This window comes from Pan paniscus, chromosome 4 (genome assembly GCF_029289425.2).
Source record: "Pan paniscus chromosome 4, NHGRI_mPanPan1-v2.0_pri, whole genome shotgun sequence".
Taxonomy (NCBI): domain Eukaryota; kingdom Metazoa; phylum Chordata; class Mammalia; order Primates; family Hominidae; genus Pan; species Pan paniscus.
The window spans coordinates 90,643,519-90,668,205 of record NC_073253.2 but is presented as its reverse complement, the minus strand read 5'-3'; the positions used below and the strand labels follow the sequence as shown (position 1 = coordinate 90,668,205).

The 24,687-nt window shown below is 35.7% G+C and overlaps 1 protein-coding gene across 5 annotated transcripts in view; it reads right to left on the bottom strand.

Annotated features, from left to right (window-relative positions):
* Nucleotides 1–24,687, bottom strand: part of CDH18 (cadherin 18) — a 1,104,671-nt gene that overhangs the window by 242,439 nt on the left and 837,545 nt on the right. For all 5 annotated transcript variants that reach the window (XM_014344962.5, XM_055112494.1, XM_008971208.4 and 2 more), the window contains one exon: nt 7,845–7,964. In XM_014344962.5, coding sequence (XP_014200448.1) covers nt 7,845–7,964 — 120 coding nt within the window. The remainder of the gene's footprint in view (nt 1–7,844; nt 7,965–24,687) is intronic.

The window sequence follows — 24,687 nt, the reverse complement described above, 5'->3', positions numbered from 1 at the left end:
TGTACAATTCAACCTAATTCCATCTTAATTGTTTCATCTAGGGCTACAGCGAATAGTTTGACTAGAATAGAACACTGATCTATAATTGCATTTTGTTAGAACTATATGCAGAGGAATTAAATTTGATAGATATTATTCTGTTGATGTCAAAAGGACACTATGATCTTGCCACGGAGTAGGAGAGTTATCTGATATCTATAGTCTCTGTAAAGTACCTTGGTAGTTTGTTTTGGAAAGAAAATTATCTAATAAATATGCATTCTCAGTGGAGTATCAGACAAAAATGCATTTAGTTTCATTTTGATTCCCCCAAATAGCAAACCTAATATACCTTTTGATATTTCATTTAAATCAGTGTGAAAAATGTCCTTTTGCAGTTTGATATTGCACTGAAACTGTAATGTGGTTACTCATGGAGAGAGAGCAGTGTGTTCTCTCTGGTTCATAGATTTCAGGTTGAAAGTAATGAAAGTATTCTCAGGAAGCCAGCTCAACACCTGCCTGGGCAGTGCACTGTACTATGAAGGTGATTCATATGTCTGCAAAGTGGATTTCACAAAGGTCCCAGGTATCAGTTAGTGCAGGGCATGCATCTGAATATAAAAATAACATAATCGGAGTGACTTCATTGAGGTCCTTTTCTTCAGCAATCTCCATGTAACCTTCTCTTTGTGTGCTTGTTGTCACATGATCACAAATACATGTTTAAATCCAGAAGATGATAAAGCTGATTGAGGGAGCATTGACACCTTTATAAAGATTTCAAAATTTTCCTAAAATACCTCAGTGGCCTCACTGGCCAGAGCAGTGTCGATAGATACAGGGAAGTTGGAAAAATCTAGATTTTTAACTGCATATGTTGCTACCCTGAGTAAAATCAGAGTTATGATATGACAGGCAAAATGAGGAATTGATATTAAATAGACAACCACTAATGTCTACTAGAATTTAATAACTCTTTATTTCTTAAATGCTATCTACAGTTGATTTTTTTTTCTTGTGTTGTTGTCCTCACACAATCTGCTGCAGTTCAGGAACTACTTGGAATTCTTCCCTAAAGCAGACAAAGTGAGATTTATTTTTTTTTTTCAGTAAATGGAACCTATTAATTTTTTTTCCAAGAGGAACAAATTACTTAGCTTTGATGATGACTACCTAACCATTTTTGTCTGTTTGTCTGTTACCTGAGAATATAAAATAATTATTTTTAAATGTTTCTACAGTAAGTTCTCAATGTCCTTAATAGGTTCTTTAAAATGGTGATTGCAAGAGAAGGGACATACAGCAGGTCCTCAAATTATGTCATTTCCATTACTTCATTTCCTTATAACATTGACGGAAACAATATATGTTGTCATTATACTTTATTTTGCTTAAAAATTACAGTTTCCAAGAATCTATGAATGATAAGTGAGGATATACTGCAAAATTGTTTGTGCAAGCAATTATTATTGTTATTATTATTATCAATAGGAATGGGCTATAAAAAGATAAATTGACAAAGCATATTCTATTGTGAAATCTTCTTTATCTTCTGCAGATATTGTAAACCACAATTTAAATATTTTATTGTCTTAGCTTTTAATAGATATAAAATATTGACTTTGGAAAGTGAAAACTATTGTCAAATAGATTTTCATATGAAATGATATAAAATGAAATTTAAAATCTATAGGACTTCCAAAAATGCTTTATATAGTTTTTTTAAGCATATAGAGAAATCATTCCTAGACTTAATATTTTTCCTCACCGAGCAAAAATGAAATGAAATACATTTGGGGAGGTAATAGAGAACCAAAAAATGTTGATGAATTTAACTACTTTATGCAGACTGAAGAAATAATGTTGAAAAACCTTGTTTTCAATTACATCCTATGAAATTCATTGAGGTCTTTAACTGAGTTCATTTTTATAGCCAATTGAATTCTGTTACAATATGTTGAGAAAAGGTCATCTTGAAGAATCACAGTTATTGTCCGTCAAGAGCTCTGCATTAGTGGCTGTTGTTTCAGACAAAGCATGGCAGTTTACCTCATCTAGAGACATTATTCTGAGTCAAGACTGTCAATTCCAAAGATAAAATGTTGGTTATTTTATTGTCTAACTTTTATCTCCTTACAGATTATCATTCACAATTTTCCAATGGTATATTTCTCATGTTTGTAAAAGATTTCTAGAAAATGTTTGGAAAGAATTTAATCGCATATAAGTTCATAATGTATCTTATCTTTTTAAAATAAATTTATATAACTTTTTGACTAAAAAGTTCTTTCAAACAAAATAATCATTTTTTACTACTTCAGATAAGACTATTTCGAATTCTCATAATCATTCGAAATGTAGTAATTTTGGAAATTCTTGTCGATTTCTTTTTTTTTGAGACAGAGTTTCTCACTCTGCCACTTAGGCTGGAGTGCAGTTACACGATCTTGGCTCACTGCAACCTCAGCCTCCTGCGTTCAAGCGATTCTCTCTGGCTCAGCATCCTGAGTAGTTGGGATTACAGGCATGCACTACTACACCTGACTAATTTTTGTATTTTTCAGCAGAGACAGGATTTCACCATGTTGGCCAGGCTAGTCTTGAACTCCTGACCTGACGTGATCCATCCACCTGGGTCTCCCAAAGTGCTAGGATTACAGGCTTGAGTCACCACTCCCAGCCTCTTGTCAATCTTAAAGAAGGAGACAAGAGAACTTGAGACCTATATTTTTCCAAGCACTGGACTAAGAGCATTGCCCTCATTTTCCCATGGGATTTAGGCATTATCATTCTAAGTTTATACACATGGAAACAGAAGCAAAAAACTTAAGTAATTCGATCAATTTATTAAGCAACTAAGTAGTATTCTAGAATTTGAACACAAAGCATCCTCAACTTCTTTTGCAATAAACCTTACTATTTCAGAAAAAATATTTATAATTTATGCTATATTTATATTATATTAATTAAACTATAACGTGACTCCAAACAGTATATTAATCTTTGGTAGAAAGGCCAAGTAAGCAGTTTCTTCATGATATTTATAATAATGCCATGTCAAAATAAATAATAATCTGACTGTGTCTTTGAAACTGATAGTCATTACTAGGTGTAGGGAATTTTACTTGATGCTAAGTGTTCTTAGCATCTGAGATAGTGTTCTATCTCATCTAAGTGAGATAGATGTTATTAATGCAAAAGAATCTGACAAAATATTTGAAGTTCAATGTCTACTCCTTTTTAATATCATGTAACACAAAAAATTAAAATACCGAAATACATTAGGAGTGTGGATTAAAAAAATGTGGTATGCTCTTTGTATATAAATAAAGATAGCCTGTCTGATGTTACTATTTTTATGTACCTGACAATTAAACGTAGAATGTATCAATGTAAATGTTTTCAGCCGCTATATTTTATAAATAAATATTCTTACATTAAGATATGTAAAGACTGTATGCAAAATGATACATGAGTTTAAAACATAAACACGCAAATATGAAAATTAAAAAATGGCTTAGTAGTATTTACTGGGCATGTGAAAAAAACCCACTATGAGAATCATTTATACAAATGTATGATCTCCATTATTGACTGTCAATGATTTATACATTTCATGTTAATTATGGTCAAAAGAGCTGATATTGACTACTATAAACAATTGTAAGGGAGGTTTAACTACGATTTTGTAAAACAGTATACTCCTCTATTTTTCCTGACATCAGGTTTTAATTTAGGCTTTCAGGCTTCCTGAATTGGTCATCAGGAAGATTCAATATACTTGTATGAAATAGACACAGGCATGACTTAAATTATATGCACTAACAAAAATAATATTAAGTAGTTCATAAGTTGTTAACTATGAAACAGCAATCAGAGAATCATCAAATGGCCATGAAAGTAATGAGCATTAAGAGATTTTCATGTCCAGTTAAAAACTACACTGGTCTTCCATTCCGTAATGAAATGGAAAGTTTCCATTCTGTTTCTAAGGCCCTGGAATGATACCTGGTAGATTTCTGGTTCTGTCTCCAACCTACGTTATGGGAACTAGTTCTTTTATGTAGGAATTTGATCATTCAGCTTTTGTAGTCACCACCTGACAAAAATTTTATGGTTTCTGAAGAGGCATAGAAACCTTGAAATATTGATTTATTTTTAACTCAGTTTACACTATATTAACTGAAGTAAGAGTGAGATTTGAGTTGTGCTAATAAACAACCATCATCCCAGATTTCTCTTGAATTTCATTTTCTGATAACTCAACATGACTTTCTCACTCAGTGGCCTTCCTCAAAATGCATTGCTTAGGTTTAGCTGTTTCCTTAGATAGGAAAATGTTTTCTTTAATAACTGTAAAAAATGTTTTCTTCCTATGAATCTAGCCAGAAATAGCATATGTATTTTATATTTTATCATCGTAGGCCCCTGTACCTTTTAAATGGTAGTTAATGTTAAACCATCATTTTTTAGTGCACATTTGTCCTTTGTTGGTACACACTGAACACAAATCATAAAATAATTACCTTAACAAAAGTCATTAAAAACAATACATTTTTTTCACAAGATGTTTCACCATACTGATAAGATTTCAGTGTAAAAAAATTCAGATATTATTAATTTAATTCTGTATCACATAGTAACTCAACAGCCACACAATTCATTTTCTGGATACAGCTACTCAGAGATGGTTTACAAAATAGGAAGCCAAGGTCTCTGGAAGAGCACAATGGTTAATAAAATGCATCTTTCATGGAAACAAGGCAATCAAAACACTGATTTTAGTCATAAGCACTCACAAGTCCACATTTTGAGGGGTCAAAAGTTATGTTTTATTATGATTGGTCTTCAATGAAAATAACTGGAAACATGCTGAGATGCAGTCATACTAATTAGGGGAATGGAATTAAGTGATACTATTAATATACACCATTATAAGTGACTACTATTTCCATGCTTCTTATATAACATGCCATCCAACTTAACTGATTCTTTGATTTTCAGTATGTTTGTATTTTATTCCATTCACTTTTCTGCACAATTTCAACTAAATTCATTAGTTCTGAGGATGTTTAACAGCATCATAATTGGGTTTTTAAGCACAAATTGCCAAATTTGTTGTTTGTGAAGACTAATGAACATTTTATTTTATACCCCACTTAGCACTTTCTACTGATAACTGTCTAACTCTCTAAGATACTTGCATATTTAAAAGATCTTTAAAACACTTTTGTTCCTTAATGACCTAGTAGGACAGATATCCATAGGTTCCCATGATGCATTAGCCAGTATAATACTGATATTAACACACATCAAAGTGGAGGCATGTACTTTATTCAATATATTAAAGCTCTGAAGAAAGGAACAAAGAAATGCAAGAGCAAAGAAAATTTTGTAGAGTAGCATTTGAATAGCCTATTTACACTTGAGATAAACTTATTTTTGTTGTTTAATAAGGTACTCACTTAAACTATAATATATGTACATAAATGAATGCACATTGTATTTACATATTATGTTACTGATATATTTGCTTCCCCCAAATCACAAACTACAGCAGTCCAACACTATTAGAGCATTGGTCTCAGTGACCTAATTTATCCATCCAAGTGCATACACATACATGTATTTACTCACACAACATATGCAAACATTCACATTCAGACACATGAACACACAAAATTGACGTTTGTTAACCAATTGTATGCATAAAAAGTGTAAAATAACTTTTTAAAACAATTTTATACGGGCTGTTTATATCACAGCAATATTCTATTAGGTAATTGTAACATTATTTATAAATAAATGTTTGGCTTTGTATGGCATCGTTAATGGACTAATGTCATATATTTGTGTGCATGTGTCTTTATGCATGTATGCCTTTGTGACATGTGCATGCATGTGTGTTAGTATATTTCTAAAAAAGGCAGTTGAAACAGCATTCCTGTTACTTTCCTCTAGGGAGATGTGTATTTTAAGGTAGGAATTTATATTTATTTTATATTTGAAGCAAATATTATTATTGGGAAAATAGAACAAAATGTGAAATATCACCATTAAAGAATGATGAGCTTTTCAACTAATTCTAAGCTCTTCTAATGAATAATAATGTGTAATCATAAATATGTACATTTTTGTGCCACCACTTAGATTACTAGATTAATAAGCATGTTTTCCTAAATATTAAGTGATACCTTGGAACCAACAAAACCTGCAGGTCTCATACTCATTTTAAGTTGCATTATGTTATTTATTTTATTATATCCCAATATCTATTTTTCACTTTAACTACATATTACAATCTATTCTACAATTATAATGCATATAAGGATATTTATATATATTCATGTGTATGTTCTTCATTTCTATATCTATATATGTTCTACGTTGTTTTCTTTTTAAGGTAAAAGAGAGAAAGGAAGAAAAGAGAGAGAGAGAAAGAAAGAAAGTTAAGCAAGAAAAAGAAAGAAAGAAAGAAAGAAAGAAAGAAAGAAAGAGTTAAGCAAGTATGTCTGAGATCCATTCATGCCAGTGTTATTTCCATGTTGGAGCACTCCAGGAAAAGAAAGAAGGCAAGTGACCCAATCAAATCCTCTTGTAAACATGATAATGACAAAACTCTTGGTAAACAATCTAGTGGTATTAGCTAGAGAGAAAGTGCTTATTTATACCATGTTTTTAGTTGGATGAGCCTCACATAACACATTGGTAAATAAATCTATAATCTGTAGACTTATGGAACAAGGTTCCCTGAAAAATGGGTTATATGCTATATAATTATAGAAGTATAAAGAGATATTTATGATTAAAAAATAGCTCCTTTTTGTATTAGTTATGTGGCTATGCCATTTACTTGGAGATGCCAGATGTTGATCTGATTCAGAATGCATCTTGCGCTCAAGAAGGATGTATGGTGCTGCTGGAACATCCTAGATCTCTCTCTACTTCACCCATCTCATAAATATGTACATCATTAAAATTTTAGAAAAGCTTGAGATTTGTTACTGAACACTTGTCTAAATTAAAAATGAGTTTTACTTAACCAAATTTTTAGCAACAAATTGATTGTCAATGGGGACGTGATTTTTTTATGGTTTTTGGACTACGCTGCTGTAGCAAATCCTGTAATACATTATTAAGCAGCCTTCATTACCATTTTGGCCTGATATGACAGGATATAACTGATGTGATATAAAGTCATATGATATGATTGACATAATATGTTTTGGCCAGTAAAAAATAAAAGGAGAGCAGAATTTATATTTTTTCCTGAAAAAATATTTATGTCTTTGACATTATTTTAATTCTTTTTTGGTAACACAGTATTTGAGGGCTGAATAATTTACTCATTAGAAAAAATTGCCAACCCAAGAAACAGAAATCCCCCAGTACAATACAATTTTATAAATATGTGTGTATGTATACCTAACAATTTATGTGACAAGCAAAATCAATATAGGAAAATTTCAAAGAACTATTTACCCTCTTCAGCAAAGAATTAAAACTAATATAGAAGCGGAACAAATAATATATTTGAAAATCTCATTCAGTGTTTGTAATATGCCATATTTGTTTTAAACACAGATTATTTATTTAAGTATTACAGAAATACTGAAGGATAAGTAACATTTTCTTGCACGGGTATAAATAATGGGTTATCAACATAATAGGGAAAGCATAATATATGTACATTAATTTATTTTCAATTATTTTATTACATTGTTTTAGAAAAAGTGAGGGTATGTTTAAAATATGTTAAAATCACATCATCTAATGGAAAAGAGCATATGGAAATAAAAACCATTGCTTTGCAACTTACTGTAGTAAACGCTTGCATGCGAGTTATGTGTAGATGCACTAACCTGTTTTAGGGTCGACGGAGAAGTAGGGTTGTCCCTGGAGAATGCTGTAAACCACCCGAGCGCTATTTCCATAGGTAGGGTCATCTGCATCAGTAGCTGTCACCTGTAGAACAGAGGTACCTGTGCATTCAGGAAAACAAATTTTAGTGTGTGATGGCATTTAGCATATGATTAATTTGAACACAGAAAATGGGTATGCTGAAATAGCTATGGAGATCAGTACTGGTTGTGTCCTAGTAAATTTAATTAAATTTATGTATAAAACATATTACTTGCTTTCTTTCCCTGTCATCGACTGTAATGAAAGAGAGTCTAAAATATAATATTGGTCCCAAACCTTTTAACATGGCTCTTTATGTGTTGGTAACATTGTGAATGATGGTCTCTTTTGATTTTCATTAAAAAAGCAATAAAATATAACCAAGATTTGGTTGGCTTGCACTCATATATCAAATTGCTACTAATTTTGCTGTTAAATCAGAGGTATGATAAAGCTGTGTATAGCATGTTTCATGACTGTTCTGAAAACTGGAGGTGGAATGATTTGTGATTAAGTTGGGAAGGTAGGTGAGTTGATATTAAATCATCAATGACATCACAACACTCCATTCAAGTCATTTTCTGTCTTACACATTCTTTTTATTTATTACCTGCATAATTAATGAGTCACATAACTGGTCTCCTTTTTTTGTTTGTTTGTTTTTGTTTGTTTGTTTTTGAGACATGAGATGAAGTCTTGCTCTGTCATTCAGCCTGGAGTGCAGTGGCGCGATCTTGGCTCACTGCAACTTCTGCCTCCCAGATTCAAGCAATTCTCCTGCCTCAGCTTCCTGAGTAGCTAGGACTACAGGCACCCTCCACCATGCCCAGATAATTTTTGTATTTTTAGTAGAAACAGGGTTTCGCCATGTTGGCCAGGTTGGTCTTGAACTCCTGATCTCTGGTGATCCGCCCCCCTCAGCCTCCCAAAGTGCTGGAATTAAAGGTGTGAGCCACTGCGCACAGCCAACTGGTCTACTAAGTTCAAATCTCATTCCTTTAGTGTCTTATACACAGTGCCAACATCGCACTGGATTTTTTAAAATGAAAATGGATTGTAAATTCATTTATAACTTTTAAAATACTGTATTTTGAGGTAATAAAATTATTGAATCTAGTATGATCATGTCTTTGTGCTTACTTTTTAAAACACGATTTGCATAATTAGATACACCTATATAATATTGCAATTGTTTCTAAATGAAAATCTAAGTATAACATGACAACCATATATTAAGGGATATACAGCTTCATTGCAGAATTAGTGGGTAAGAATGCTCATCTAAGAATTCATATCTATTCATAAAATGTACCTGATGAATCATCTAATGGTGCATACTTGATATTTTATTCCACATCACTAGAAAAATTCTACCTACTAATTTGGGTTATCTATCAAGTAAAAATATTTTTACAATCAATTGATCTTGTATGGAATTTTGTATTCATTTTGGTATTTGAATATGGAAGCACAACAATTAATAGTTTTTTATTTTAGTAATTATGTCAATGACTCAGGACCTAATGTCTGTTCAACTAGAAAATTTGTACTTCTAGGCCCGGGCATGGTGGCTCATGCCTGTAATCACAGCACTTTGGGAGGCTGAGACTAGGGGATCACCTGAGGTCAGGAGTTCGAGACCAGCCTGGCAAACATGGTGAATTTTTTTTTGTTAACACACACAAAATTTTTTTTTGGTAACCCTGTCTCTACTAAAAATACAAAAATTAGCTGGGCATGGCAGCACATGCCTCTAATCCCAGCTACTTGGGAGGCTGAGGCAGGAGAATTGCTTGAACCCGGGAGGTGGAGGCTGCAGTGAGCCGAGATTGTGCCATTGCACTCCAGCCTGGGCAACAAGAGCGAAACTCCGTCTCAAAAAAAAAAAAGAAAATTTGTTCTTCCATGTTGAACTTCAGACACAATTTTAGGGAAAGTTTGTTCTGTGTCTTCAAGGGATCCTAGAAAATAGAATATGCCAAGTTCACCTAACAATCCTTATTCGCATATCATAAATATGTATAATATATTAAGGACTCTGGCCTCTAAATAGTATTTTAACAATGAGACTCTAAGAAGAAATATGACTTGCAATTATCCATCCTCAGAGGATGAGAGCTGTGTTATGTCTAAAAGAGATTTCAAATTACAGACCAATCAAATAGTATGGTGACAGTAACTCTGCTGTTTAGAATGCTGAGAAACTGGGTCACTCATACACTGTGGATAGAAATGTGATTGTTTGGCAATTTCTTATAAAACTAAACACACATCTACCCAATAAATTGAATAGGGCATTTTATTTTTTATTTTTATTTTATTATTATTATTTTTTGAGACAGAGTTTTGCTCATGTTGCCCTGGCTGGAGTACAATGGCACCATCTCGGCTCACTGCAACCTCCACCTCCTGGGTTCAGGCAATTCTCCTGTCTCAGCCTCCTGCATAGCTGGGATTACAGGTACCCGCCACCACACCCAGCTAATTTTTTCTATTTGTAGTAGAGATGGGGTTTCACCATGTTGGCCAGGCTGTGAACTCCTGACCTCAGGTGATTTGCCCGCCTCAGCCTCCTAAAGTGCTGGGATTACAGGTGTGAGCCACCGTGCCCAGCCATAGCATTTTAACAAATAAATAAAAACTGATGTTCACAGAAAAACCTGCTTACAAATATTCATAGTGGCATTGTTCATGATAGCCCCACACTGGAAACCATCCTGATGTCCTTCAATGAGAGACTTGTTAAATGAACTGGTACATTCATACTATGAAATATTACTCAACAATAAAAATGAACAGACTATGGGTACATGCAACAACTTGTATGAATCTTCAGGGAATCAACTAAATGAAAATTAAGTAAATCCCAAAAGGTTGTATACTATGATTCCATTTATATAGTGTTTTTGAAATGAAAAAAATTTAGAAATGAATAACAAGTTATTATTTTCTGGAGATTTAGGGAGACAGACTAGAGCAAGGGAGTTTGGTATAGCAGGGAAGCATAAGGGATCCTTATATATTGGAGCTGTTCAATATTTTGATTATGGTAATTGATGCATAAATAGGCACAGCTGATAAAATTCTGTAGAACTGAGCACACTCGTACACACAGACATACACACACACACACACACAAATTTATACAAGTAAATCTAGGGAAACCTAATGACAATCAGTAGATCGTACCATTTCAATAACCTGGTTATGATATTGCTTTATGGTTTTGCATGATGTTACCATTGTGAAAAAAAAAGATTTGCAAAATGTTACCATTACATTCAAATCTACAATGGTCTCAAAATTACAAGTATTAGAGACAAAGATGTGTTCTTGCCTCTGTGCTACTCCATTCTTAGAGAGGTAGTTTGGGTTTGTGTGTCCTGTGAGTTTTCTCAATATACCGCTAACCTTTCTGGCTTGATTAAATCAATTCCCACCACAAACTGTCCTGAGCTGGTCACATATAGACTATCTCTTCCACTATAAAGTATAATTATTTATTAACATAGCATATTAAGGACTTTTTTTTTTTTTTTTTTTGAGACGGAGTCTCCTTCTGTCACCTAGGCTGGAGTGCAGTGGCACGATCTGGGCTCACTGCAAGCTCCGCCTCCTGGGTTCATGCCATTCTCCTGCCTCAGCCTCCTGAGTAGCTGGGACTACAGGTGCCCACCACCACGCCTGGCTAAATTTTTGTATTTTTAGTAGAGACGGGGTTTCACCACGTTAGCCAGGATGGTCTCGATCTCCTGACCTCGTGATCCGCCCACCTCGGCCTCCCAAAGTGAGCCACAGCACCCGGCCCGTATTAGGGACTTTTTATGTGATGGCACAACACTTGATCCATAACCGATATTCAACCCTCCAACTTATTCAGAGAATACCACTAGGTAGGCATCTACGACTAAAAGTTGGTTTTGAAGACATTTTCACTGGTACCTCACTGAAAAAACTAAAATAAAACAAAGTCTGTTGTTAGGTACCCAGATTAGACTTTAAATGTGCAGCAAGCTTAAAATATGGTTAAAAATGATATAAAATTATTTCAATTAAAGCTTTCTTTGAAGGCCAGGCACAGTGGCTCACGCCTGTAATCCCAGCAATTTGGGAGGCCGAGGCGGGTGGATCACCTGAGGTTGGTGATTTGAGACCAGCCTGACCAACATGGAGAAATCTCATCTCTACTAAAAATACAAAATTAGCTGGACGTGGTGGCGCATGCCTGTAATCCCAGCTACTTGGGAGGCTGAGGCAGGAGAATCACTTGAACCCGGGAGGCAGAGATTGCGGTGAGCTGAGATCACACCATTGAATTCCGACTTGGGCAACAACAGTGAAACTCCGTCTCAACAACAACAACAACAACAAAAATCTTTCTTTGATCTGATAAGAGGAGTGTTAACAGTTCTAGGCACATAGAGATTACTGGGATTCGGGAAAGGGAAAACTACAGAAAACAGTAGAATAAGGACCATTAAAAAACTAGGCTTATAAACTCCTCAGGTTTTGAAATTAGCTCTGGCCCTGAAATAGCAATTTAAGCCTAAATAGTTTTTAATGTCCAAATAGCAGTCCCTGGGCAACCATTTCATGGAAAAAGCTCAGAAGTACAAACAGTGCAAGATCATTCTTCTTTTGCTGTAATAGGCTAAATTGCCACATGAAAGAAGGAGAGTTGCTCTGTTTAGCTTGGGGTGTCTATAAAAGTCCAGCCTTGTTAAGTGAGAGTTGAGATACACGAAGGCAGTGACAAGTTAAATAAGGAAAAACAAGAAAAAGAGATGAGAAAGGAAGAAGGGTAGCATGGTGATACTGACTAAGTGATTGTTTAAAGTAACAAAGGAAAGTTAGTAGAGCAGACAAAAATATATATATGTAGTAACTCTCTGCCCTGATCCAAAAGAATGGTCATTAACAGCTACATACATTTCTGCACAGGAAGTCTCACACAATTCTCTTTGTGTGTGAAGCAAAGAGCAACAAATCGCCGCGTGTACTATGTGTACTGTACTTCGGTAGTGCCTGAAGGCATCAGGGTACCACTTTGAGTACACAGATTGCTGGTTGAAAGGAGCACACACACACATGAATAGCAGAGCCCAACTAAATGCCAACCCATCAGAGAACAGAACAGGAGTGGACATAAATAGCAGGGATGGAAAAGAAATCTCTTGCCCTACTGTTCAAGGATCTTTTACTAGGTAGGACTGGAAAGAAAGCTTAAGGCTGAAAGAAAAATATATTCGTATCTTAAATTCTTGTTTATTTGAAATCTAGATGGAAAAATTATAAGACTTGGTATTTTCAGTAATTCTTTATATTAGACAAAAGTGAGTGCTTTTATTAATGCTATAGGCTAAATGTTCATATGCCCCTCAAATTCATATGTTGAAATCCTAACTTCTAATGTGACAGTATTTGAGGGTAGGGTTTTTGCAAATACCGTGTGAGAGCACATCCCTCTTTATTAAGAGATTAGTAACTTTATTAAGAAGGCCACAAAGAGCTTCCTCATTCCTTCTGCCATATGATGACACAGCAAGAAGATGGCCTTCTGTGAACCAGGAAGTGTGCCATCATCATGGAATCTTCTTGCACCTTGATTTTGGACCTCCCATCCTTCAGAACTGTGACAAATAAATGTTGTTTAAGCCACCTAGACTATGGCTTTCTGTTATGTGAGCCCATATAAACTAAGACAATCAATTAATCAATAAACAAAAAGTAAATGAATAAGTAAACTAATCAAGGTATATGTTATGGGTTAAATCATATCCTCCCAAATTGATATGTTGAAGTCCTAATCCCCAGTACCTCAGAATGTGACCTTCTTTAGACATAGTACTTTTTAAATGAAACTAGTTAAGAGAAGATCATGCCGGAGTAGTGCGGGCCTCTAATCTACATTGACTGGCATCCTTATAAAAATGAAAAATGTGGAGAAAGGTACATATACACAGGCATAACATCATGTGAAGATGAATGTAAATATTAGGGCGATGTGGCTACAAGCCAAAAACACCAAAGATGGTCAGCGAACCACTAGATGCTATGGGAGAGCTGTGAAACAGGTCCCTTCTCTGTTCAGAGAGAACAAACTGGTGACACCTTGTTCTCAGACTTCTAGCTTCCAGACTGTAAGATAATACATTTCTGTTGTGTCAGCCACCCAGCCTGTGGCACTTTTGAAGGGCAACTCTAGCAAATGAATATGGTGTGCTAGAGTTTCAGTGGGAAAAATGGACATTTATTCTCATAATTTATAGTTGCTTTTTAATCTGGGCAAAACTATGAAGTTAAAAGTCAAGAAAAAAATATCTGTAATTGTGTATTATGTTTGAAACCAGATACATCATAAGAGAGATAAAATAAAAAGTTATTGTTACAAGTAGATTACAGTAAATAAAGATGAATATCTGATATTTTTGAACATCAGGCACTTCTAATGATCTGCCTGCTGACATTTTTAAAGTTAGTTAATGCATTATATTGGGCACTTTAATAAAGAATTTTATCACTCGTTAAAAGTTCAAGTGAAACGGATTATCAGTATTTATATCTCTATGTCTGAGCAATTCCTTTATTTACACTGTGTGCCCAAATTTTCTGCATAGTAGAAAAGAAAAAAAATTATTACCCTCTACGTGCTAGACTTCAAAATGGAAATATATATTGTCTAAAATTCCATTATTCCACCAGAATATTAAAATAGGAATCTAATTTTCTCTGGGAATTATTATATAGATTTGATGAATAGATATTAAACCAACAGTTCCCCTCCCTAGATAATTGGTTTCCCAATTAAAGAAAAATCTTTCAAAAGTGCTTTAGAAGCATTCTTAAATTTTGAAACTGTTTCCCTTAAAAACTATAATCACAAAAATATTGTATTTCAAGTTTCATTGCTTTTTGGTATACAATATTTTCATGTTAAATATTTCCTATGGAACACAGTTAGCTGTTCCCATGCTGAGGATTAGTTTCTCTCAGCTGATGTTTTATACAAATCTGAGAAAGATTTAAGTACATAAGAATGCTTTCAAGATACCTTTTCTACAATAAAACTTAAATCTTATTTTCTTTAGGGATTGCCCTGTGTCATTCTCATTCTTTTCGTTTGTTTTTTGGTACTACCGCTTTATAAACAGCACGTATTTTGCAAAGACGCATATCAATGAGAAGCAGAAAGAGTAGACTTCCTGGTAAGTTTCTAAAGACGAATTTGAAATATTTAATAAGGCATTTTTATACCAAGGAAATACTCTCTGAGACTGCAAATTGTTATGCATGACTTGTCAGGGTTAACAGCTCTGTTAAAATCTCAAGAGATTCAATGTTGAATAAGAACTTTGAGTAAAAATAAGCTGGAGATTTACGAAGGCTCAGAGTACCTCTCTGAAGGAATCTCTTAGGGCTTAATTCTCAGAAGATTTTCCCAGGAAATGTGAAAAAGCAATAGTCATCAAGATACAACTTAAATTTCATTCTATACAGGAGAACTGTAATTTCGCCAACAGACCAATAACACTGCATTCTAGTCATTGTGTAATTTAATAAAGTTTTAAGTATTAACTCAAGTCATTGAATTGAAAAGAAAAAAATATTTCTGCAAGTACACATATGAAACATCTGGGCTGAGTACCAAAACAAAATTCACTATTTTGTGTACTAACTATAAAACCACAGCAATTGTTAATTTCTGTGCACTTTCAATAGGATCTTATTTATGGCATTAACTAATGTGAAATTTCAAATTCACATGTACAATTTATATTCTGTTCCATAAATGGAAAAAATAATAGTCAGGGAAATAATATGTATTAAGTGCCAATGATGTGGAAACCCTCTGTTATAAGCCATTGAATTTAATAAAATAATTAAGTTAACAATAATCTATTGAGAAAATGACATTTAATACTGTTTTACCCATAGAGAAGTTCAAGTTCAAAAAAGTTGTATAGTTGACAATTGGAGAAGGCAGAATTCAAGTCCAGCCCTATCTATTTTGATATGTAGCAGTCTTTCTCATATACACTATTACTTGACCCAGTCAAGATCTGCTGAGTCTTGTTTAATAGTTACAATATTTTCTGCCTTTTTGTCTTGTGTGGTCCTTGTTGGTGTACAATGACAGTCCAGATGCATCTACTTGGGCAGAAGAAGCTTTCTATCACATTTCCCATAGTGAAAGGCCGAGGCAGTAAGTCCATTTTGTCAAATAAGAGTATGTGGCAGAATACTTAGAAGGGAGTTAATATCCAGGAACTAACAACACTGTTGTGCTCCTCTGCAGCCTTGTAGAATGCTCATAATTCTCTTCATAGTTGTACAGAGTAAATGGCTCTAGTGAAAATTGACTGGACTGATCGTATGCCCACTAGTCTTACGTATCTTACAAGTATATTTGCATATTATCTCAAATTGATTTCCTACCCTGTCCTGCTCTGCTCTGCTTGCAGAAACTTAATGCCTGCCATTGACATTGATTCGCTTTCCTTACCAACAGAATAAGGGGAAGTTATAGATGGAAACTGAAAAACAAGAATAAGTCAATCTCTCTGTCTCTGCCTTTCTGTCTCTCTCTCCCTGCCTTTCTGTCTCTCTCTCCCTCTCACCTTCTTTCTGCTTTGGATGATGTCTCTGGCTAAGATTGCAGTACTTCAGTGGTTCCAGCTCCCTTTCAGCTGCCCCCTACCATGGTCCATTCTATAAGATCCAGGTTCTGTGCTTAGGTAATACTACTACTCTCAGCCTTAAGGGAGCCATACTGCTGCAGTGATTGTTTCACAGGGTACTATTTGACTTTTCAGTCCCTCCATTTTTGTAACTTGTTCTCAATTTTCTCTATTTGTCTAACTGCCAGTTGATTTGTTTTTCTGCTAGAACTTTGATTGACACAGAAGGTATTAACAGATTTCTCCCCAATGCTCCTTTATCCATTTTGAAAGTAATGACTACACACTACCAAACATAAAGGTTAGGTTCTATATTTGATGCTAATATTGTTAGTACAAGTTGAGTATCTCTTATGCTTGGGACCAACATTTCAGATTTCAGATTATTTTCAGTTTCAAGAATTTGCATATACATAATGAGATACTTTGGGGATGGGACCCAAGTTTAAATACGAAATTCATTTAAATTTCATATGCATCTTATTTCTATGGACTGAAAGTAAGTTATGTTTTTAATAATTTTGTGAATGAAACAATATTTGTGGACATTAAACCATCAGAAAGCAGTATCTCAGCCACCTGTGTGGACAATCTGTGGTTGTTTGGCATCATCACTATTTCTGACTCTGAATTTATATTGCTACTGCTAAACAATCATTTTCACACAGAAGTATTAAATGGTTAAAAAAAAAGCATGCAATTAATGCAGTGAAAAAGTAATGCATTTGTAGTAGCTAAGTAGAAGAACAGCATCACCAGAATACATACATTAGCCATTAAACAATAAACTAAACTGTTACTGTCTACTATATATTTTTTAGGAGAGAATAAACATCAGAAGCAATTGAGGGAACAGGAAGTGGTCCCTATGGAGATGAGGAGGCTTTCTGCTGGATGGCTACTTAAAATTTTTTCTCTAGAGTCACTTGCCTTATTAGCAGTGGTTTACATCTTTGATTTTATAGATGGACAAGATTTTTTATTCTGTTACAAATGCACACTACTCTAGTCCTACAATGAACCTATCACATATTTTCATCACATAGGCACTTCTCTTCAGTGTTAAAAAAATGTCATCTTTGGCCAGGCGCAGTGGCTCACACCTGTAATCCCAGCACTTTGGGAGGCCGAGACGGGTGGATCACGAGGTCAGAAGATCGAGACCATACTGGCTAACATGGTGAAACCCCGTCTCTACTAAAAATACAAAAAAAATTAGCCAGGTGTGGTGGCGGGCACCTGTAGTCCCAGCTACTCGGGAGGCTGAGGCAGGAGAATGGCGTGAACCTGGGAGGCGGAGCTTGCAGTGAGCCGAGATAGCCCCACTGCACTCCAGCCTGGGTGACAGAGCGAGACTCCATCTCAACAACAACAACAACAAATGTCATCTTCAGCATCACGTGAGCATTCAGACAGTTTTGGACTTTGGAGCATTTTGAATTTCAGATTTTGGAATTAGAGATACTCAATCTGTTGCAGATTCTTATTTTAAAATGAGAATCTGGATGCCTTTGCATTCAAAAACTTGAATTACTCAGCATATTAGAACCTGACAAATACATATATACAGAGAGAGAATGTTTAAGAACTCAAATAATCGTCAAAGTATTCTATCAATTATCTCTCTAATATGTGATATGTTTTAGAAATGGTTTCTTGAGATAAGCTTCCATTTTACTTAATGAAGTTGAAAGTAATGGTGTCACCATCAAGAATTAATGCATGAGTCTGCATGGTGGCTCACACTTGCAATCCCAGCACGCTGGGAGGCTGAGGTTGGTGGATTGCTTAAAATCAGTAGTTTAAGACCAGCCTGGGCAACATGGCAAAACCCTGTTTCTACAAAACACACAAAAATTAGCCAGACCTGGTAGTACACACCTGTAGTTCTAGCTACTCAGGAGGCTGAGGTAGGATAATCAATTGACCATCAGAGGACAAGGCTGCAGTGAGCCCTGATCGTGCCATTGCACTCCAGCCTGGGTAACAGAGTGAGACCTTGCCTCAAAAAATTAAAAAAAAAAATTAATGCATTTTTTAAAACTATGAGAAAGGCCTAGTGCCTTCCTATAATTTAAAAAAATTATAGGCTCATACCTATAATCACAGAACTGTGGGAGGCCAAGTTGAGCTCAGGAGTTTGAGCCCAGGTATTCAAGACCAGCCTGGGCAACATAGAGATACCTAGTTTCTACAAAAAAAAAAGTTTTTAAAATAAAAAATTATACAGATGTGGTGGCACACACCTGTAGTCCCAGTTAATCAGAAGGCTGAGGCAGGAGGGTCTTGAGCTCAGGAGTTCAAGGTTGCAGCGGGCTATGATCATGCCACTGCACTCCAGTCCACGTGACAGAGTGAGAGCAGCAGGCTATGATCATGCCACTGCACTCCAGTCTATGTGACAGAGTGAGACCCTGTCTCAAAAAAATAAATAAATAAATAAAATAAATTGTGACACAGCTATATCATCAAAATCAAGCATTTCTTGTTTAGCCTTTATAGTAATTAAGCCCATAAGGTATCTTTATGAAGGACTCCTTAATCCTGAACACCCATGGGAACATCTACTTCCTTAAACAGTTATCTCTCTTATAAAGTTTAATTGCTCCCATCTAAGATTTAATTTGTTTCACCAGGGTGAAACAGCTTGGGACACAATATTGTTTTCAGAATGATTAGTATATTTCATCTCTTATATCTGTTATCTTCGGCACTAGATTCTTTCCTTTTAACTGTTTTTTGTGTGAGAAGTTAATATTTGATCCATGCATACTTAACCTTGTAAAACTTGTTTCTTCTCACCTACAGGCTGTCAAACTTTAAATGGTCACACAACTGGAGCCTCTGATGATAGCTCCCTTTTACCAGGAACCCTCAGATAGGCCTCTGAGGGAAATCTAAGTTCTGTTTTCCCAAAACAGCATCCCCTGTCAGCAGGGAGTAGCTAATATCGGTCATGATCCCTATTCTAACAGCAGTTAGATGCACCTCTTCAGAGGAGGAAATGACACAGGCAGGAGGCAGAGAAATCCTAGGCATACCAGGGGCGGGTATCCCATGAAACCTCATCTTCAAGCCAAAGACAGTTCAAAGCCTGAAGACCAAGCTACAAGTCAAATTCACAGACCAGATTGAGAACCTGTCTTCCTCTTTGTAGTGCTTTCCTTTGATTGAGCTTCACCCTTCACCTATTTTACATATACCTACCCTTTCCTAATTGTTTTTACACTGTTCCCACCTTTGACTGGTGCCTTTGTTTTAACCTTTTTCCAAACTCTTGAATGGATCAGTACATACTTCTTTATCCTATGCCTATAAAAACTGCAGACTCAGCCACACAGAGAGATGACCTGACTTCAGGAGAGACAACCCAACTCTCCCGTCTCTTCTCCGCTGAGAGCTGTTTGGTCACTCAATAAAATTCTCTGCCTTCACTACCCTTCAACTATCAGTATGACCTCATTCTTCTTGGATGTGGGACAAGAGCTCAAGACCCACCAAATGAGGGTGCCCAGAAAGTCTATAACACTGGCCCTCTGACCTTGCTGATGGAGGGCAGCTGCCTCGTATGACAGAAGCAGCAGCGGGTCCAAGCCAGTCCCGGAGCCATGCCAGTCCTGGAGTCGTGGGCAAGAGCAGGGTAAAAGGCTGACTGAGCTGCTAACATGCCTCTTTCCACTGGACAGCAGACAGCTAATTAGCATCCTGTAACATCCCCTCTGGGGCTTGGGTGTCTCAGGCACCACTGCCTGGGCATCATCAAATTCCTCTCAGGGTGACACACCTGATCTTACTGCAGCCTCACACAGAACTTGCTCATGTGTTGATGCTCAAAGCAGTTGGCCAGACCCCACACTTGCTTGCTTACATGCTCACTCCTGCCAGGGGCTGAGCGCAGTGGGCTGAGTAGGTGGGGTGTTCCCTGCTGCAGGTCCGGCAAATGGGGCAAGAAAAGTCCTGTGTCACCTTTATGCTGTTCTTGTTTAATGAATGCAACAAAATTTCACAGTGTTCTCTGCAGTTAATCATTATTCTGTTTGTTCATTTTAATCCTTGTCTTTTATCTTGTTGCTTTATTTCCAAAAAAAATGAAACAAAAAAAAGCAGCTGGTTGATTGAAAGAGAAATAGCACATTATCATTTAAAAACTGAGTTGATGTTTCCCCCTTTCAATTGGAATGCTACCTCTTAGTAAGTGTGGCTGGAATGCATTGATATTCTTTCCAAGCTTGTTGAGTACCCTTCTATTTCCAAAGCAGGAGTAACTGCATCAGAAGAGGGGACTTGTGGTATTTGTCTATAGATAAGAACTGTTTTCTTTTATTTTGTTTTTGTTCCCCTGTGATATGGACGTTTTGGTTTACTGGAAATTAATTTCTGCTTAATTCTTGCGTCACAATATTCCTTTTTTGAGCCATCCTCAGAAAAATTCACCAAAGGCCTTATGGTAGAATAAAAATATTTTTTCTTGGATTGCACAGAAGAGATTAAAAAAAAACTCTTCCTTGTTTTGAAAACTTCAATTTAATAAGTTGTCCAGCTGTCTTGTATTTACAAGGACTTTCTTGGACAAGATAATGTTCTCCTTTAATGTTTAGGGCTATACATTTGATCTATCTCTCGGTGCTGCCCACCCCCTGCCCATTAATCCAATTTCAATGTCTTCAGTGCTCTAGGAATTTTTGGAATCTCTTATCCACTGTTGGTACCCTATCTTATTATTGTGGTTTCTTTTTGAAATATTTATGGTTTCTTTTTGGTATATGGTCTCTGACATGTCAAGGGGTGATATATCAGAAAGATATATCTAAGTGTAAGTTATATTGCAATAACAAACAAACCCTAAATTTTAGAGTCTTTAAGCAATAAAAGTTGATTTCTCACTCACATACTCTGAAATGTGGTTGGGCTGGTGTGGCTTTGGTGCAAGCTGTCCTCCCTCGGAGGCAAATGCTGCTGAGTCACTACCCTCCATAACACAGGTGAGTGTTTGCAAAGCATCTAACCAGGTAAATAAAAGTATAGACAGTAGAATATTATTGGCTCACTACATTATATAAATGTATATTTAAGACAGAAAATTAAACATGGTGGAACAGAGTCCATGAAATGTCACTTGGTTCTTTATGTCACTAAGTTCTTTATGTCGCTGTCAATTGGTCTCAGTGGTTGCTTTAATCACATGGAATCTGATTCCAACTGTATTTTTAGTTATAAAGCAGTCGCAACATAAGTGCTGCTCTTATATCTCTTTGCTGAAAAGACAATAGGGAACCACTCCCATTCAATCTCTTTTTGTTAAATGTATTGATGATATTGGATTTTTTTTTTTTTTTTGAGACAGTCTCGCTCTGTCGCCCAGGCTTGAAGGCAGTGGCGTGATCTCGGCTCACTGCAAGCTCTGCCTCTGGGTTCACGCCATTCTCCTGCCTCAGCCTCCCAAGTAGCTGGGACCACAGGTGCCCACCACCACGCCCGGCTAATTGTTTGTATTTTTAGTAGAGACGGGGTTTCACCATGTTAGCCAGGATGGTCTCAATCTCCTGACCTCATGATCCTCCCGCCTCGGCCTCCCAAAGTGCTGGGATTACAAATGTGAGCCACTGTGCCCAGCCGATACTGGATATTTTAAGTTAGAGAAGTCACACCTATACTTGGTAAGAAAAATAAATACAAGTCCAGTGCTATTTCTCTTAAGGAAAGCAACCTGAACAGTGTCTTGCATGCCTTTCTATAACTCTATCTCTGTTCATTCAAAGGGCTATAATATAGTTTTATGCATATATACATACACTAAACAAAACACTGTGCATTTTTACCCCACCCAATAATTTTTCATGGATATCTACATGACAATTATGTAAAAGACTATTTTTTTGAAAATTCAGGTAATTTAATTAGAGGAAAGAATTAAAAGAATTTCAGAAATAATTGGATGAGACATTTATGATTTGAGTATTTATGACAACTATGAAAATTAAGTGAACAATTTAAGTTGGTATCTCTGAATAAAGCACTTGAAATAATGGACCAGAACATTTTTATTAAGATACAACACAAGAATTCAAAATCCACTAATAAAGAACACTCGAACGTAACAATTAAAATTTTGTTCAGTGTGGGCAACATTGTAAAACCCTGTCTCTAATAAAAATACAACAATTAGCCGGGCATGGTAGCACACGCCTTTAGGTGGGAGGCTGAGGTGGGAGGATAACTTGAGCCTGGGAGATCAAGGCTGCAGTGAGCCATAATCGCGCTGCCACTGCACTCTAGCTAGCCTGGGGGCACTGTCTCAAAAAAATATAAAATTATAGACAGCTTCACATGTGGGGGAGACATGACACAGAAGAATCACTACAGAATAATATTCTAGTAAATTATTGATCTTGAAAGATAAATAATGATATCTTCTTTTGTAATATATATTCTTATATAATTAAAATAATAGATGTTTAATATAATTTCTGTAGCTATCTTACATTCCACATTGCTTATTGTTGCATAGTTATATTTTTCTAGTTTTTTGTGTGTGTTTGTTTTCTATACTGCATAATAAATTACTACAAACGTTGCATATAACAAAAGCTATCACATTTGGTTCTATGTGTGGGGGTGCTTTTTTCTTGGTATCTACATGGACTATTGTGATAAACTTAGAGAGTAGCACCCCTTTTATGAAAGGTCGCAACTTCCACAATATTCCATGGTGTCTCTGTGTGGCACAGCAGGAGAAGATTTAAATTGGCCATTTAGCTTGTACAGGACAATAATATCCAAACTGGATTTCAAAGTTTTCTCCTTGCCAGAGTATGAGTACAAGAAAACTTCTCTATATACTAAAATAGGAAGTGAAATTGGCTGAGAGAAATTCAGAGGATTTCAAGAAGATGTGCAATTATGACAGAGAGAATGAATTCATGATGATCAAGGACTGATCACTGAAAACCAGTGAGAACACAGAAGTCTGGGAGAAAGCAGTAGAGACCTGTGATGGCACTGCCAGTCCTCTTCCACATGTGGCCTTCTCTCTGTGTGATGTGCCCTCACCTTCTACCTTCACAGTGTTTTTTTTCTATATCCAATTGCTGTGTCTCCCCTCTATACCTGACCATTGTGCACTCACTCTCTATCTGATCATGGTGAATTTTCTCTACACCCAATCACTGTGTAGTCATTCTATACCCAATTGCTGTATCTTCTCACTATATCTGATGCTGTACTTTCTCTCTAAACCTGATCATTTTGTCTTCTGTCTATACCTGACCATTGCACCTTCCAGCTATACCTGATTGCACTGTTTATATCTGACTGCTGTGCCATTTTCACTCTATGCCTGGTCACTATGCCTTGACCCTAAACCTGGTCATTTTGTATGTGTGTGTTTTTTTCAGATTACTTGGTGCCTTCACTCTATATCTAATAACTGGGCCTATTCCACATCCCTGACATTGAGCTTTCTCTCTGTGCCTGATCACTGAACATTCACTGAACACCTGACTCCTAGGAAACGGACAAAACTATCCAAAATTATGCCCCCCCCCAAAAAAATTATCCAAACAGAATTAGAAATCAGGTTCAATTAAAAGTGAGGGGGATTATCACATATCCTGATTGTTTAAATAAAATAAAATTTCAGTATATGTCCTAATACAGGAATTTCAGCGTTTGCTTAAAATCTTTCTCAACTTATAAAATGATACAAACAATTTTAATTTATATGCTTTGATTAAAAGATAGGGACAACAACATCGACTGATTAATATTTTTAGTGATACTTGAATGATGACAAGTGTCAATTTTGAGATTTTTTGCTTTATTCTATTTCCTCAGTAAGAAAGAAACAACATAAATTGTTATTATTAGGATCTATATATGTGACATTCCAGTCAATTTATGTAATGAATAAGAATGATTCTAATGAGAAAATCGATTCATGAATGGATATGATAAATATAGAAAAAATGTCACATTTAAGAATAGCTCTGTCTCTGTGAAAATGTATATAATTTGGGTTTACTCATTCTATACATATTTTATTTATTACCTATTAAGTTTTAGACACTTTGTTAGGTGCACATGATACTGAGATTTTTAAAATATATTTTTAAGGGACCTACAGACC